Genomic DNA, 17798 nt, shown 5'->3' with positions numbered 1-17798 from the left:
CATAAGCACTGTGATGCTGTGGTAATTGATCTCTGATAACCAACATGGTATCTAGGTGACTACTGGGTGGGTAACATACACAGTGTGGATACGTTGAACAAAGGGATGATTCATGTCTTGTGTGGAACAGAGCAGAACAGTGTGAGAGTTTATTACAGTACTCAGAATGGAATGCAGTTTAAAACTTACGAATTATTTACTTCTGGAATTCGTGTTTGACATTTTTGGACTGTGGTTGACAGTGAGTGACTAAAACCACAAAAGTGAAACCATGGATTGGGGAGTACCACTATACCCCAATCCTCTACCGGTTTGTTTCCCATACAGTGGAAAGATAGACTAAATCATGTCTCTCTCTTGTCGATCACCTTCTAATGTCATGCTTTCACAATTGGATCAAAACTAAACTTATTTTCAATATGGCCCTTTGTTATCTGATACCTGATTCCTCTTTACTTCTCTAAATAGTTTCTTCTAAAAATCTTATCCTCAGTCCCCAGTACAGCTGGCCTTCCTCGATTCTTTAAATGCGCCCAGCTTTTTTTTTTTTAACCTCAGGGCCTTTGCATATGCATTTCTGTTTCTCTCCATTCTTCATGTCTTAGTTTGAAGGTCATCTCCTAGATGTAGATTTTCCTGTTTTCTGATGACATAATCTTAATTATGGAAAACGCAACAAAAAAGTACACCACACAAAATCTATTAGAAATTATTTTAAAAGCTTAGTAAAGTCACAAAGTACAAAATCAACACACAAAAATCCATAGAATTTCTTTATACTAACAATGAAATACTGAAAATGAAGTTAAGAAGTCAACCACACTAACAATAGTATCAAAAAATAAAACACTTAAACTTAACCCAAAAGGTGAAATAATTACCAAAGCTATAAAACCTTGCTTTGAAAAATTGTAGATGACACAAATAGATGGAAATGTATCATATGGTCATGAATTGGAAGAATTAATATTGTTAAAATCCCAATATCACCCAAAGCAGTCTAAAAACTCAGTGCAATCCCTATCAAAATCCCAATGTCATTTTGCATCAAAAATGAAAAAAATCCTAAAATTTATATCAAACCACAAAATATCCTGAATAGCTAGATAAATCTTAAGGAAAAAAAAGCCAAAGGCATCACACACTACTTGACTTCAAAAACTTAACTATTAGCAAACAATAGTAATCAAAATGGCATGGCACTGACAGAAAAACAGACATATTGATCAATGGAACAGACAGATAGTCCAGAAATCAATCCATGCATCTACGATAAATTGATTTTTGACAAAGTTACTAAGAACATTTACAGATGCAAAGACAGACAGTTTCTTCAATAAATGTTACTGGGGAAATTGGATATCTAAGACAGAAGAATTCAATTGATCATTGTTTCATACTATCTATAAAAATCAACTCAAAATGGACTAATAATCTAAATATAAGACCTGAAACCTTAAAAACCAAAATAAAACATATGAGAAAAGTCCACAACTTCGTTTTTGCAATGACTTTTTGGATATGTCCTAAAACACAAGCAATGAAAGTAAAAGTAAACAAATGGAACTACATCAAACTGGAACATTTCTGTAGTTAATTAAATAATAATTAAGCAATTAATAGGGTGAAGAGACAACCCATGGATTAGGAGAAATACTTTGCAAAGTATACAACTGGTAAGAAGCTAATATCCAAAATACGTAAGGCACTCAAACAATTCAGCAGCAAGAAGACAAATAATTCAAAAGTGGTCAAAGCAGTTGAATAGACATTTCTCAAAAGGAGGCCAGTGATAAACGAGGAAGTGTTCAGCATCACTCACCATCAAGGAAATACCTGTGAAAACAATGAGATGTCACCTCATCCCTGTTAGAGTGGTTGTTATAAAAATTAAAGGTAAGTGTTGGCATGCATGTGGAGGAAAGGGAACTTTTGTGTGCCGTTGGTGGGAATGTAAGTTAACGCAGCCATTGTGGAAATCAGTATGGCAGTTCCTGAGAAAATTAAAAGTAGCATTACCACATGATCTAGAAATCCCACTTCTGGACATGTATCCAAGGGAATTGAAATCATTGTGCCAAAGAGATAGCTGCACTTTCATGTTCATTTCAGCATTATTCACAATAACCAAGCTATGAAATCAACCTGTGTTCATCGTGGGATGAAGGAACAAAAAACGTGGTACACGTGCACAGTGGAATACTTTGCCGTCTTTAAAAAGAAATTCTGTCATTTGTGACAACATGGATAAACCTGGGAAGAATTATATGAAGGGAAGTAAGCCAGACAGAACAAGTCAAATATTACATGCTCTCACTTATATGTAAAAAAAAAATCAAATTCAAAGAAATGGCACTTAAAATGGTCCTTTCCAGAAGCAGCAGAAGGTGGGTGGGATGGGACTGGTGTGATGCTGATCGAAGAGTAGAAAGTTGTACAGTTAAACAGTAAGAACAAGTTTTAGTTCTCCTACAAATAATGGTGACTACATTAAATAATAATGTGTTGCCTCTCTCACAATTGCTAAAAGAGTAGGTGTTTTACTATCAAAAATGATAAATATGTGAGATGACAGATTTATTAATTTACTTGACTTAATTGTTCCACGATGTAAACATACATGAAAACAACACATTTTATCTCATAAGTATCATTTATCAACTAAAATTCACCTCTTCTGAGAGGTCTTCCTTCACCATCCTATCTGAAGAGGTCCTGGGCCATATGACAGCACTCTGTGTATCCCTGACCCACAACTGCCTCACACCATAGAAGTTTGTCCACTTTGTCATCTTTTTGCCTGGCTGTAGGCTCCACTGGGGCCCACAGTGATGAGAGTTACGGGAGAACTCTTGACTGTCATTGAAGTTGGAGGGAAGATTGTAAGATTGTAAGGTTCTTACAAAAAAACTGGGGAATTCCTACAGGTGTGAGGTTGACCAGCGTTTCCAAAGAAGGGTCTGCTAAATAAACTCTAAGGTCCCTTCAATTCTAACATTTTAGTTTTTCCATCCAGTATTTTTTAAATGGAGGAGGCTCAATTCCAGTAGTGATCAGTAGTTTATGTTGGACTAGCCCTCTCCCAGATGATAATTAAAAACTTTGGACAAATATTCAAAAGAAACTATTTGTTGCTAAAGGGAAACAAAAAGTAGATAAAATGTGCAGGGAACTTAACCCTTGAAAGAAGGGAGCCACACCCACTAGGTGGGATTTAAAGCACTTCCCAGACCAGAGCACAGAGCAGCTAGAGCTGCAGTTCTATTGGCTTAACAGCAACTGGGCAAGTAGAAGCAAGTACAATGCATGGAGAGTGAGGAAATATAGAGATGCTCCACCTTTATCTTCCCAAACAGACCAGCTTCCACCAATATTTAAAAAGGGTAATTAATGATGACTAAATGGTGTTCATCTTGGGAATGCAAATTTGATTGAACATTTGAAAATCAATCAATGTATTTTACCACATTAAACAAAAATTTGAAAAAAACATAATACTCTCAAAAGATTTATAAAACCACTTGGGAAATTTAACACTCATAATGATAAAAACTCACAGTCAACTAAAAATATAAGGGAATATGATGAAGTGTATTTATAAAAACCTACAGTTAACATTGCATTAATGGTAAGAGAGAGAATGTTTTTTGCCTAAAGTTGGGAACATGGTAAGGAATCTGTTTTCATCATTTTTGTTTAGTACTGGACATTCTAGCTAGAGTAATAAGAGTAAAAGCATTAAGACTGGAAAGAAGAAAGTAAACATCTCCCTGTTTGTAGATGACATGATTGCTTAAATGGAAAACCGTAAACAATATGTAAACAACTAGTACAAATAATACTTGAATTTATTTAGCATATTAACATATCGCTAATAGATTCACAATATTATTCTAGCACCAAACAAATGGAAAATGAAATTTGAAAAGTATCATTTAAGAAATATCAAAAAAATTCAGAAGAAATTGTTAGGAATAAATTTAACAAATGTATGCAAGACCTCTGTGTTGGAAATAATAAAACATTTCTGAGAAGCTGAAGTAGATTTAATAGAGATTCTACCATTGTCATGAAGTGGAAGACTACATGATGTTAAGATATCACTCAGCTGCAGCTTCTATGCCATTCTAAACAGTATCCCAACAGATTTTTCCAGACACATGGGATGTAAAATGCATAAAAAATAAGACAAAGTTACCCAAGACAAACCTGAGGATGAAAATCTAAGTTGGAGGACTCACTTTACCTGATTTTAAAACTTGCTATAAAGCCACAGTAATCAAGACAAGACAATGTAAGAGCAGAAAATAAATGACTGCAGCATAAGAATGCAGAAGTAGATCCATGCATGGATGATCCTTTGGTGTCAACAAAGCCACTAACAGCCAGGTGCTGGTTAAGGGGAAAAAAAAGCCACTAACAGAATTCAGTGGGCAAAAAATATTTTCATAGGGTGGCATACTGGATAAATGAGTGGGGAAAACAAACTTCATACTGTACTTCACATTACTCATAATTCAAGTTTGAATGGATTATAGACCTAAATAGAAGAGCTATAACTAGAAAGCTGTAAGAAACTGTTAATATATGTGATCTTGGTATTGCCAAAGATTTTTAAGAGTGGACACAGAAATACTAACCATAAATGAAAAATTTGGTAAACTGAGTTTTTGTCTATCAAAACATATGAAGATATATGTAACAGATTTTATACATATATATGTGCATGTGTGAATGTGTATAGATAGACGAAAGTATATATAAAATATTCCTAATACCTAAAATATGGAAATGTGGCCTCATCCTATGGTATTCTTTTCTTTTTAGGATGCTTTTATCTCAAATAAATAATGTACTTTTTTTTTTGCAGTACTGGGGCTTGAACTCAGGGCCTACACCTTGATCCATTCCACCAGACCTTTTTTGTGTCAGGTATTTTCGAGATAGGGTCTCGTAAACTATTTGTTCAGCCTGGCTTTGAACTGTGATCCTCCTGATTTCTGCCTCCTGAATAGTTAGGATTATAGGTGTGAGACACTGGTGCCCAGCAACAATTTGATTCTTGTATTCTTGTATCAAGAATGTATAAAGCACTCCTACAAATCAATTATAAAGAGATAAACAGCCCACCTTTAAAAAAATGGGTCAACGACTTGGAACAGGCTTATGAAAAAGATATTATTAATGAATGGCCAGTAAATGAGTGAAAGTTGCACATGTCTTCAGGTACCAGAGAAAGTGTATTGAAAACACAGCAAAATGTTATTTTACATTCACTAGAATGGTTAGAATAGTGACAGCAACCAAATATTGTTAAGGATGGAGAACTGTCAAATGGAGTGTGCCAAAGAGCACGACCACAATGGGAAACTTTTGACAGTTTCTCATTAAGTTATACATATACTTATCCTATGATCTAAGAAATTAACCCCTAGATATTTCCCCAAAGAAAAGATGGATCTGTTAGATAGTCAATCCATCTATCTATCATCGTCACAAAAATATTTAAATAAAAATATCCTTATAGAAATTTTAATTATAATACTGCAAAACTGAAAACATTTCAAATGCCCATCAGCAAAAGAATAAAGTAACAATTTGTGGTTTATCCATCCAGTGGAATGCTATTCAGTGATCAAGAATAGCATAACTATTGATACCTGCAACATTTCAAGTCTCAAAAGCATTATGCTGGTGGAAAGAAATCATTAACAAAAGAGTAATATATATGATTACATTTATATAAAGTTCAAGAATGGGTAAAATAAATGGCGTCACACATCAGATTATTTTCCTATGGGGATATAGACTGACAGAAGGAGTAAAAAAGAACTTTCTGAGATGATCAAATACAATAAACCCTATAGCTATGTATGCATTTACCAATCAAAAAATTGTATGGTTAAGAACTATGTGTTTTATTCTAAGTAAACTTCACTATTGTAGAAATATAAAATAATCTTAACAAAAATATATGGTCAAATTCCATGGGTTAAATAAATAGTCTTTATTATCAATGAGATATTTTGATCTTAAACAATTTGAGTGCTTAAAAACATACTCTGTTCAGTAAAGTATTAATACGTGTGTGTTTTCTCCTATTGCCATAACAAAATACCATTGGCTGAATGGCCTGAACAACCAAAATGTATTTTCTCATAGTTCTGGAGGCTGGAAGTTCACAATCAGGATACTGGCTAGCATGGCAGGGTCTGGTGGAGTCCATGGAGGATTCTCTTCATAGTTCGCAAATGCCTGCCTTTCACCTGTGTCTTCACACGGTGCACGGACATTTCTTCTACAACATTATTTCCATCCCAAGGCTGCCACCCTCATGATGGATCTAATCTTAACTACCTCCCAGAAGTCTCATATCTGAATACCATCACCCCGGGGATTAGGTCTTCAACATATGAATGCTGGGGCCACATTTCAGTCCATGATAATGTGCTTTCTAGAAAACAGAAATAGAAAGATAGGCATGTAATTATGTCACCAAAGTGTAATCACTGCTAATATTTTCTTTCCAAAGTTTGGTTATTTCAACTTTTCCATGGTTGTAGTTTTTCTGTGCCTACAGTTTTGTATCATGATGTTTTTAATTTAGCATTGCAGCGTGAAATGTTTTCTTCCTGAAACCCTTCCTCAGTACTCCTTTTTAAGAGCCACAAAAAGTTCGTTGAGTGACTGTGCTGTAGTTTATTTATTTGCTGTCCTGTGGTTGAATGTTCAGCTACTTTCCAGTATTTTGCTAGTGTAAATAAGGCTGTGGTAAACACATTTGGGTATAAAGCTTTTTCCTGTAACTGAGACTCTTTCCTCGGGACAGAATTCCAGAAAATGGAAATTGTAGGTTAAAAGGGTATGCTTTTAATACATTTTGCTAAATTCCTCTCCAAAAGGACATTCCAATTTACATTTCCACCAGCAGAGGACCAGGAAAGTGCTTTATCTGTTTGCTCTTAAAGGGGAAGAGGTCCACTAATGTGCTTGTTGGCTTGTTTCCAACAGGTAAGCGAATTCTGCTAAAGCTGACTTGTGGTGGTGCGCAATTCCCAGGGCTGCTCTGGCCCAGAGCCCACCAGTCCCCTAGCTGGCAGCCTGTGTTCTGAGCCTCACCTGGACACATCTGAGTGGAACAAGCCATCTCCATCCAACTGCAGCCATGAATTTCCTCCGGAGGCGTCTCTCTGACAGCAGCTTTGTGGCTAACTTGCCCAACGGCTACATGACGGACCTGCAGCGCCCAGAGAGCTCCACCAGCTCCCCTGCCTCCCCGGCCATGGAGAGAAGGCATCCCCAGCCCCTGGCAGCCTCCTTCTCCTCTCCAGGATCCAGTCTTTTCAGTTCCTTCTCCAGTGCCATGAAGCAGACGCCGCAGGGCCCTTCAGGGCTGATGGAGCCTCCTGTTCCCTCCACACCTGTTGTTCAAAGACCCAGGATTCTGTTGGTGATTGATGATGCCCACACAGACTGGTAAGCATGCACGTGCCACCATCTTCCAGGGCAGAGCTGAGGTGGGGGCTGTCTCCTCTTTTGGGGGTGGAGGAAACAGAAGGGAGAGTTACAAGAGGCTCATGTGGTTTCAGAGACTGGCCAGAGTTGTAAGTTAACACTTACCAAGCTGATAACTGTGTACCTGGCCCTCCAGCACCTGTGCCCTAGGTCCCTCTGAGGGCTTTGCACTTAAAGGCCCACACTCCCTCACCTGCAAACTCAAAATGTAATAACTCTGGAAACTAGAAAATGTGTTGGCACCCTTTTGGCAGCAAAGCCCAATCTGAAGAAAATTTTGATCCATGCTATGATAATCTGGATTGTGCCACTCAGTGTATCTCCACATAGGACGTGCATCTCAACATGTTTGATCTGGGTGCTGCTGGGAGCCCACGGAAGTATTTTACAACATATGGTGCATAACCATGTGCCCTTTCTAAAAAGGGAAAACTTCTGAAGCCTGAAATACACCTGCCAATATTTGCCAGATTACCATCTTTCAGCCTCAGCTATCCTCTACCCTTTCGGCCTTGTCCAAAATGAGGCTGTTATGGGGGTAAAAGAAATCAATACGGGCTTCACAGTCCTCATCCCAACTCTTGGGACCAGAATGCCTGAGCTTGCCTCCCAGTTCTCCCATAGTCTCCTGGCAGTCTGGCTCCAGAGCCCATCCTCTTACCACCCATGGTGGGCAGAAGTCACAAGCTTGCCAGCCTTTCCCCAGATGGTAAGTTCTACAGGCAGAGGCCTGGCCATGTGCCAAGCTCATTGTAGCAGTCACTCAATAAATGAACATGGAGCACCAGGTCAGTGCAAGATGCAACCTAGGTGCTCAGGTATGGTGCTTGCATGAGGCTCCAGTGGGGGGATAGGTCTCTCCCTTATTTTTTTTCTCCTGAGAAGTGGTAAATATTATTAGTCCAACTGATGACAGAATTTGAAGTTCAAGACATTAGCCAAATGTGGGAACATGAAAATACTGCATTCAGGACCGAGGAGTGCATGGGTGGGAAATAGCAGTTCTGACTACGAATCGTGCACGGCCATGGGCGCTGGAGGACAAGCTTGTACGTGTGTTCCGAAGGCTGGTGCATTGTAGGCACTCAGTAAATATAAATAAGTGAGTGCATCCAGATGCTCTGTTATTCTAACACTCATTTATACACACATTCATCCCTTCAGAAGGTAACTCTGGTTAGGGCCTGAGCCTATACTTTGGAGTTACAATGCATTCTCAATGTACAGTTGCCATTTTAAAGTATGTTCAGCAGACTTTGATGTCAGGCTCGTCCTCACCAGGGTGGTCATGTGAGTCACCTCTGTTCTGGTCCAGTCAGTCATCTTCTGGGTTGCTGGTTTCTTAAAGGCTTTAGTCATGAGACCAGACTCTACCGTGTAAGTATTGATGTAAAACTTTGTCCTCAAGTTCCGCACTTAGAGCTTGGTGTCTGCAGAGGTATTGCTCTAGGCCTTCTTCCCTGGGCAGTGCTGCTTTCTGTCTCCCCAGTAATCCAGTTGTTGTGTGACCCTTGAAGTCTTTGGTTTCTCTTTAACCTGACATCTGACTTGACTTGGATTGTTCTGTGCTTGCTGTGTTATCTCTGGCTAAGAATTTGTCAGGAAAGATGCTTCCTGACTTAATAAATGGCAGTGCAGTGCATATTTAATAATAAAACATCATGGCTCAGCTGTCTGAATTAAAATCCCATCTCTACCCCATAGCAGCTGTATGACCCTTCTAAATTACTGCGCCTAAATACAGTAACTACTTCATAATTTATGTAAGTAGAGTTAACATCTAAATTAATATAAAAGTGCTTAGTCCATGCCTGGTAGCCACTAAGTGCTATTTAAGTGTGCACTGATATTATTGCAGACCCTTTCTATGTGACATTAATCATCTTGACAGCAGTTCCTCATAGGCATGCCCATTTAATATCTTCAGGCCCAATACTGGGCAGACTGGATAGGATTTGTCCTGTTGTGCTAGGGTCCCTATGGGTCATTCTTCCCTGCTAGCTTCTATGGGTGACAAAGATGGATCTTCTTACTCTTCTTATACCCTAGCTCTGCCCACATAGTATATGTTCAGTGTGGGGGCACAGTGAATGATGTTGGAATGCAACGAATGGCTCCAGCCAAGAAACATTTACATTTCGGCTTTGTCTACAATCTCTTTAATCCACAGGGATGATCAGAGTACTACATATTTTAGGTTGTACACACCGGTGGAGACACAATCTTGGCCAGATAAGTCTCTCTAAATATATTTCACTCACATAATCCCATGCTCACACTTTAATGGGTCTTGAGAACAACAATGTTTGGGTTTTGATGGGTATCAAGGAAGGGAGGAAACCAAGACTCATTAGCTTACCTGGAAGACGGCTCTGCGTTCACTGGAGGTTGGTAACAGAGACTTCCTGCCACAGGTCCATGAGCTATGCACATAGGAGTCCCCTAGAGCTTTCATGAACTTCCCAACCTCACTGAACCTCACTACATGCCCACCTTTCTCCAAATTGAAGTTTGCTGCCTTGGAATCTCAACCCTGCCAATCATAATGGCACATGTCCATAATACCAGCATTTGGAAGTCTGAAGCAGGAGGATCATGAGTTCGAGGCCCGTCTAGACATATAGTGAAGCTCTGTCTGAAAAAGAAGAGGAAAAAGAGAAAACAAATAAAAAGAATCTCAATCTTGTCTGCAGAATTCCCAAAACATGCCTATCCCACACTACCACAAGCAGCCAGCAGATGGCAGGGTAGCCTCATGGTCCTTAGATAGCCTTGGCAGATCTGGGGCTCCCTCATTGTCAGCCCCTTCTCCAGTCCCTTCTTCATTGTGCAAACTGTTTGGAGAGGAGGAAGCAGTTAAAGGGAAGAAACCAGCTCTCCCAGTTCCTTTCTTTCCTCTTTGAGATGATAATGAGGGGGAGCCATCCATGGTCTCTACTGAGAGTGACCTTCCTCCCCAACAGGAACAATGTGGCCCCTCTTCTACCCTTCTTACTTCCAGACCCTGCTGTCTTCCCCCGCTGGTCCAAGGCCCAGTCTCCTGCAGCCTCAAGGTTTCCTTGTGGGCAGGCAAGGAAGTTGCAGGATCCCACTCTAACCCTCCTGCTAAATCTAGCTGGGAGCTCCTACCATGTGGGCCTCCCAAGGACCATCTGATACCTGACCAGTGACCGAGGAAAGTACTCTGCGTCTTCTGAGGGGAAATAGAGGGTCCCAAGGCCACCTTTGGCTGAGCATTTAGGATGCCACCATCTGTCCTTGGGGTTGCCCTGGAAGTGAGCCCGGCTAAGGTAAGGGTATCTGAGGAGTTTGGGGCCACCCCACTGAAGGCCTGACTCAGTGGCAGTTCTGTCTTCTGGGATGGGGCAGATCATTTAGTCTTGAGAACCACAAGGAAAAGAGGAATTATATTAATTGACTTCAAACTCAGTTTTCTTCAACCCAGTTACCCCTGCACTGATTCCCTTGCCTAGAATTTTCTAGCAGTTTCTCTGGTCTCAGGCCTCCAATCATAACCTCACTTCCTGGTTATCTTACATAGTAATACCAGAATGTCTTCTTTCTGAGACAAATCACCTTCCATTTGCTTCTCCCTCTCTTTATCCCTTATATCCTCCTTTTATAACCTTTGGGCTGGGGGGAGTGGCACCATCCTAAAGTTCAAAGTCATAAGCCTGTCTGCCTTCTTTCTAGTTGTGACTCCAAATCCACTTTCTGCTTTGCTGTTTATTCTGCAGGAACAGCTAACAACATGTAGTTCTCAAGAATACCTTTTTACCTTAGTACTTTCTGTTCCCTGGGTAATACCCTTCCCTATCTTGTTTATCTGACAAATTTCCATTCATTCTTACAAGTCTGCTCGGGTGGCCTGGCACTGTGGTTTACACCTGTAATCCCAGCTACTTTGGGAGACAGAAGTAAGATCATAGTCCAAGACCACCTCAGGCAAAATCGGGAGGGCTTATTTGAAAAAGAACTAAAGTAAAAAGGACTATGGGCATGGCTCAAATGGTAGAGCACTTGCTTAGCAAGAACGAGGCCCTGAGTTCAAGCCCTGGTACTGCCAAAAAAGTAGAAGAAAAAGAGTTTGCTTAGGTGTCACCTCTTTCTTCTGCAAAACCTTCCCTGACACACAGACCCTGCCAACAATGCTGATCACCACCTCTCAGGCATAACTGAACATCCTTCATTGCTTTGCTGTGCCATTGCGGTGTGCATCACACCACAGTATCATGTCTTTTGTGCAAGAACAAGACCTGCTTCTTATTCTTCTTTATATCCCTAGAGCTCAACACACAGGTAGTATCCCATTAGCATATGTCATCTTCCCCTACCCCAGTCCAATCAGGATAATTTTTACTAAGCATAATGGAACCTAAAACTTACTCTAGGGGTCAGCAACATAGAAAACACAGTTGGGAGTCTGTTTTTATTCAACCATGTAAGAAATCTTGGCTGGTTTATTTATCAGAATGCTAGAGTCACTATAAGGTTGGTATTTAAGATTTCAAAAAAAAACTGGGGTATGTGTTAAGAATGTTCCAGAACCCTGGGTTTGATTAACTTGACAAAAAACGACCACAACCATGTAATGTAAGATTGGTTCTACCTCCCTGCTTGTTGCTTCTCTCACCGGCTCTCTGGCCCTGGATGGGCTGGGGAGGAGGGGCACTGGGGCTGGTAGAGAGCTAAGGCTTTGCCCTCAGCCCCTCCCCCACGGTCTCCTGTCTCCTATCACTTGAATGTGGCCTGGTTCCCAAAATGTCTGCTATTCCATCTCAACAATGATCAACTGTTACCTTCTCTTTTGTTCCCCACCCTTCCCTATGGTTTCTAATTTCTTTTATTAGCTGGAAACAAATGAAAAGGGCAACCTTGGTTTGAAACACTCCTCAGCCACCCTCTATCCAGCATGAAGGCACTCAGGCTTCCCCAGCCCATGGAAGCATAGTTAATGGGGCCCATGGATAAGCACCTTGTGCTCATGCCTTTCTGAGTTCTCTGTCATTATACTACGTGATCATTGTGTCTCCTTCACCACCAGCAACCCACCCACTCCTAAGTCTTTGTGACCCTGTGCCTAGAGCAGGGTAAGTAATGTGTACATAGGAGATGTCTGCTGACTAAATGTGTGATTTGACAGGTGGTGCGTTATTGGTAATGACAAGGTTGAGAGTGTGACAACAAAACCGAGGGATGACCTTGGTGGCAGATTTAAATCCTGTTTTGCTCTCACCTCATACCTAATCTAACAGAGGCACATTTTAAATCAGGAATTTTGTTGCCCTATCTAGAGAACTGGTTGTTGAACACTTGCTGACACAGCACTGCTCATTGACATTTCCCAATGTGCCTCTCAGGGGTCCGTTTTCCAGGTGAGGAGGCAGAGCAGAAGATCCATGCACCTGCTGAAGGGAGCCAATCAGAGGGGCAGCTAGGCTGAGGGTGAGGAATGGGTGAACTTCCAGTGGGGCCACCCTTCCTGCTGAACACTCCAGGGCTTCCATGATTGGCATGAGGTAGATGCTGAAAGTATAGGTGGAACAAAGGAATGAACAAGCAGATGAATTAACCCAAGCTCTCTGAGGACAGAGTCTTGTTGCTGTCATTGTCACATGGCCAATATTTGTGTCCTTTCCACGACCAGACATTGTGTTACATTGTTTTAATCGACTATAATTTAGTCCTCTTAATAACTAGTCTCATTTTATAAATAAGGAAAATTGAGGTTCTGGGCCCAGAATCAAACCAGATGACTTTGGCATCTGGCATCCAAGGACCAGCTCAGGCATCACTGTTCTCTTGCCCTTCCTCCCACCCCCACTTGAAGCTCTGGCCCTCCTGCTCAGTGAGTGAGCACACATATCCACACACCCAGCATCTGAGAGTAGTGTGAGGGAGGGGGTGGCAGGACTCCATGTTACAGTGCAGCAGCCAAGCACAGAATCCCAGTGATCTCACCCAGGAGGAAAGTGCCCCACCCCAGCCAGGGGCCTCGCCCTGCTGGAGCCCTCTGAGCAGCTGAGCTTAAGGGTGCCAGCAGAAAAGGGGGTTCTTGGCAGCACCCAAACACTCGTGATCTCCGGTTAGCAAACTGAACTTTTTTGTAGAAATTGGATGCTTGTATTTTCCCTTTTTAAAGCACCAAGGGATCTCAGGCCAGGCCTTTTCTGTTCTTTTCCCTGTTTCGATGTTAAAGATGTGATTTCTGAACATGTCAGACATGGGAAAGAAGATAAAACGCAGAGAACAGGGTGACAGGTGGGCAGCATAGGAGTTAGAGGGCCAGCCCTACCATTCTCCATCTCTGTAGTCTTGGCCAAATTCCTTTACCATTCTGAGCCTCAGTTTCCATGTATGTAAAGTGGATCATAGTGCTTCTGAGGCAGGCTAAAATTAGGAAAAGTTCAGGACTCACATAAAAATATTACATCTTAGATGAACCATGCTTTGGCTCAGGGATCACCCTCACCTGGCCAGGAATGGCCCATGCCCCTCCCCACTCGTTGATTACTGGATGGGAACCTCCTTGTTCTCCCCTCCCCATAGGTTATTGTAGGTTTTCAAAGCCCCTGAGAAAGAAAAGTCAGCTCTCTTTGCTGGCAGTTTCCACCTGGGCTCCTTTATGCTCCCCTTTGTATTTTCCTTTCCTGATTCTTAGTAAACTCATTTATACCCACGTGTCCTGCCACGGATTCTTCCCGGCAGGACACAAGAATTTGGAATTCTTCTGACCACAGACTGAACTGGCGCTGTCAACACCTCCACCTTCCCCAAACCACTGACCTCCCAGGATGTTAAGAGGCCCCAGGTGGAGTGCCTGTTCCTCTCTTTCACACATATTCTCGGCATATGATTTGTTTACCTGTGACTTGGTTTTGTGCTACCAATATAAGCTCCATGAGGGCAGACTTTGCACTTCCCCTGTTTAACCAGCACATCCTCAGTTTTGCACAGTGCCTGGTGCATAAGATATTTAACTACTGAATAAATAGATGTTCTTGTCAGAGACTGCTACTATTATTAGGGAAGGGTTGGGTTTGAGGATACATGGAAGGGGAGTCTCTCTCAGAAAATACTTGCCTACCTTGGAATTTAGGCAGAATACCTGATACTTCATGTTATTTCTGAGGTGTCCCTATTTTTTCCCCAGCTGATAGCTGAAAGGGTTCAGCCTCCCCTTAACGATCAAACTGGTTCCAACAGCTTTGGACAAAGGCATGAGTATACAGGACATCTCGGGATGTATCACTAAAGACTTTTTGTGAATCCATCTGGTCTCATGGTGAACAGGACATAACTGGTCCTGTGGTGACCAGGACATTCTGCTTCCATTTTTGCCACCTGTGGATAGGAGTGAAGTTGAAAGATGTGAACTCAGAATTGGCATCACTAGAAGTGGCTTATGGGTAGGATTGTCAGATTTAGCAAATAAACATACAGGACACCCAGTTAATATTTAAACAGTCAGTGAGTAAAGTTTATCTCATGCAGTATTGATGATAGGCTTATACTATGCTTAATCTTATGAAGAGTTGTAATAAGAGACACTGGCCAGCCCTGAAAATAGGACCAACAAGAGGCTGGCACCTGAGTGCCTTGCTTGGTGGTTGGGGAGCCAAACCAGGTCCTCCGATTGACCCCATTGGTTGGAAGACCAACCATCCATCCCAGTAGGGAAGGAGCAAAGCTGAGTGACCAGTCTTGAGCCAGACTGCCTGGGTACTGTGAGCTCTGGTCCTTGTTGTCCTTTTCAGTTATGTGACCTTGGGCAAGTCCAACCTCTGAAGCTCACATTCCTCAGCTGTAAGGCAAGACCATGGAATATCTTTCTTGAAGGGTAATTGTGAAGATTACAGATAATGGCCTGGTGGAGTTGGTACACGGCTTAGCCTGACATAATAGGCCCTGAAATGGTAACTGTTATTAACAATTAATTGCAGTTACTAATTGCCTGTGAATACAATAGTTCTGGGAGCCGGGGGACAACGCCACTTGGCATGCCTCTCGGTTCAGCTGGATGTGCTTGAGGACCAGCTTCCAGAAGCCTTGGGGGAGGGGTGTCTAGGTACTGGCAGGCTGGCAGTCACTCACTGAGAGTGGAGGAGGGCTCAAAGTCTGCCCCTGCTCCTGGAGTCAGCAAAGAGGCTTAGACCGGAGACACACAACTCTCTGTTGAAGACACTTGGCTCTGGGGAACGAAATCCTCACGCCTCTCCCCATCCCGTCCCCACCCTAAGGCTCTCCTTGAACAAGGGCTGGCCCTGCCTGTTTATGTGGGGAACTGTACGGGGTTTTGAGGAAGACAGCGGAAGGGTTCAATGAAAGGGGTTTGTTACCTTCTTACTTGGTTGATTCCTTGACCCAAACATGCTGCCTTACACTGCCTAGAGTGACTTTGGACTTCTACACTCATCCCTTTTCCTCTGGGCACTGGCCCTGCAACTCCTGCCCCTCCCTCTGACTATCCCTGCCCTGGAGTCTGGCGAGGGAGGGGCTGGGCATTCCCCAGCATCCTGCCCAGTAGCCTGGAGACTGCTCAGTTTTCCCAGGCCCGGCCCCTTTTATCAGGGAGACAATGTGCACACACAGTGAGCGCCTTGTGTAGCGCCCAAGCCCTAAGCCCTTTGACTTGAGGAATTTTTCAAGTGCTGACCCCTATCCGTGAGGTCTTCACGCTGTCCAATCCAACGGCTGGGTGCCCTGCTGCTTCCTACCCAGCTCCTGGGGGGAGAGAAGAGAAAAGGGTTGTTACCCCTGCTCTAGTAGAGTCTTGGGGGAGAGCTTCACCCTCAAAACTGGGGCTACAAAATGTGGGGGAAATGTCCTTGAGCAGAAGGGAGTATGGAGAAAAAAATTGATAGATGTTGCTTCTTCCTGAATTTCTCACTTCTTGCTGCCTTTCTAAAGAACTTGGCTGAGCTATGGGTCATAGGGATCAGAGATGCTTTCCTCTCTGAGCCTCTGTTTCCTCATTTATGTACCACTGAGGATGGAAGATGATTGTGCCACAAACCCCAAGACTTTTCCATCAGAATAATATTCAGATTCTCGGGTTCCACCCTACACCTGCTGTGTTGGATAGAGTTCTTTGTAAGGAACAGAAGCAGAATTTGGCCAACTTAGGCAAAATGGGGATTTCTTGGAAATAACAGGGAAACTCATACAGAAGCAAAAGGAAATGGGAAGGTTAAAGCCTTAGATCAAACCCCAGGGCCCCTTCAGGGATCTGGCAGCAGGAATTCATGAACATGGACAGTCTCTGCATCAGTCAGTCCCTGTTTACTTCTGTCCTTGTTCTCTCTAGTCAAAAACAAATTCTTGTGGGGGCGGGGACAAGTCTGGCTTGTTCTATTTCTTGTTTGCAGGATACTTTGGGAGAGTCCCACCAAGACTGTGTGGAAGAGCAGGCTTGGTTCCATTAGTGCAAATGCAAATATAAATGGAGGAGCTACTAGCAGAGGAAGGGAAAGTGGACCCAAGACAGGCCAAGCTGAGACGTCCCCTGGAACAGTGGAATCAGAATATCAAGAGTGGCACCAGGAAACTTCTTTTTACAATGATGAATTGCCAAGCTTAGAAGACAACGAGCCAGAGAATTTGTCTCAAGTGGCTCCCAACTGGTAGAACTGAGACCAATGGGGAAAGAGAGAGGGAGACATAGTTCAACAAACAGAAAATTTCAGCTCAATGTAAACAAAATTAACTGGCAAAGACCAAGAGGACTGCCTAGTGAGGGCATGCACACCCGATTACTTGTTGGGGTTCAAACACAACTTGGCTACCCATTTAAGAGGAGTAATACAGAAGGGACCAAGATCATAAAAGGGTCAGGCTAGACCATGGAAGAGGCTCCAACCAGAAGCTTTTCGTTGTGTCCTCTGTGACCTTTTGTTTACTCCTTGTGCTCTTGCCCTGCTGTTCTCTGAGACTCACAGCTCCCCTTGTGAGTCTTGTCTCATCTGTCACAGCATGGCTTTCTGGTCCAGGCACTCTGAGTGACCTTCTTTCTAAGGAGTCCCTCAGAGACATGGGTCTTCTTGAGCAATAGCAACTCTGGAACTACAGTCTCCAGACTCCACCCTGCCTGACTTAACAGCTTGGCCCTAGGGGAGGCAAGTCTCTGGGAAGATGCCAGCCTCATTACAGAATGTCTCTCTCCCCAGGGCCTGTGGAAGCCTGCCTCTGACGTGTTTCTTGGCAGGAGAGAGGTGCCTATGATGGCAGGAGAAGGGATGGGGCTTCCTGTCCATTCTCCTGACCTCCCACCCTCTATTTGCAGG

At 42.6% G+C, this 17798-nt stretch overlaps 1 protein-coding gene across 3 annotated transcripts in view; it reads left to right on the top strand.

Moving 5' to 3' along the window:
• Positions 1-17798, top strand: part of Syn3 (synapsin III) — a 441204-nt gene that overhangs the window by 30150 nt on the left and 393256 nt on the right. For all 3 annotated transcript variants that reach the window (XM_074084313.1, XM_074084314.1, XM_074084317.1), the window contains exon 2: positions 7012-7476. In XM_074084313.1, coding sequence (XP_073940414.1) covers positions 7166-7476 — 311 coding nt within the window. In that variant the 5' untranslated portion in view covers positions 7012-7165. The remainder of the gene's footprint in view (positions 1-7011; positions 7477-17798) is intronic.

The sequence above is a fragment of the Castor canadensis genome, chromosome 8, assembly GCF_047511655.1.
Source record: "Castor canadensis chromosome 8, mCasCan1.hap1v2, whole genome shotgun sequence".
NCBI classification, from domain to species: domain Eukaryota; kingdom Metazoa; phylum Chordata; class Mammalia; order Rodentia; family Castoridae; genus Castor; species Castor canadensis.
This window is presented reverse-complemented; position numbering and strand designations above follow the sequence as displayed.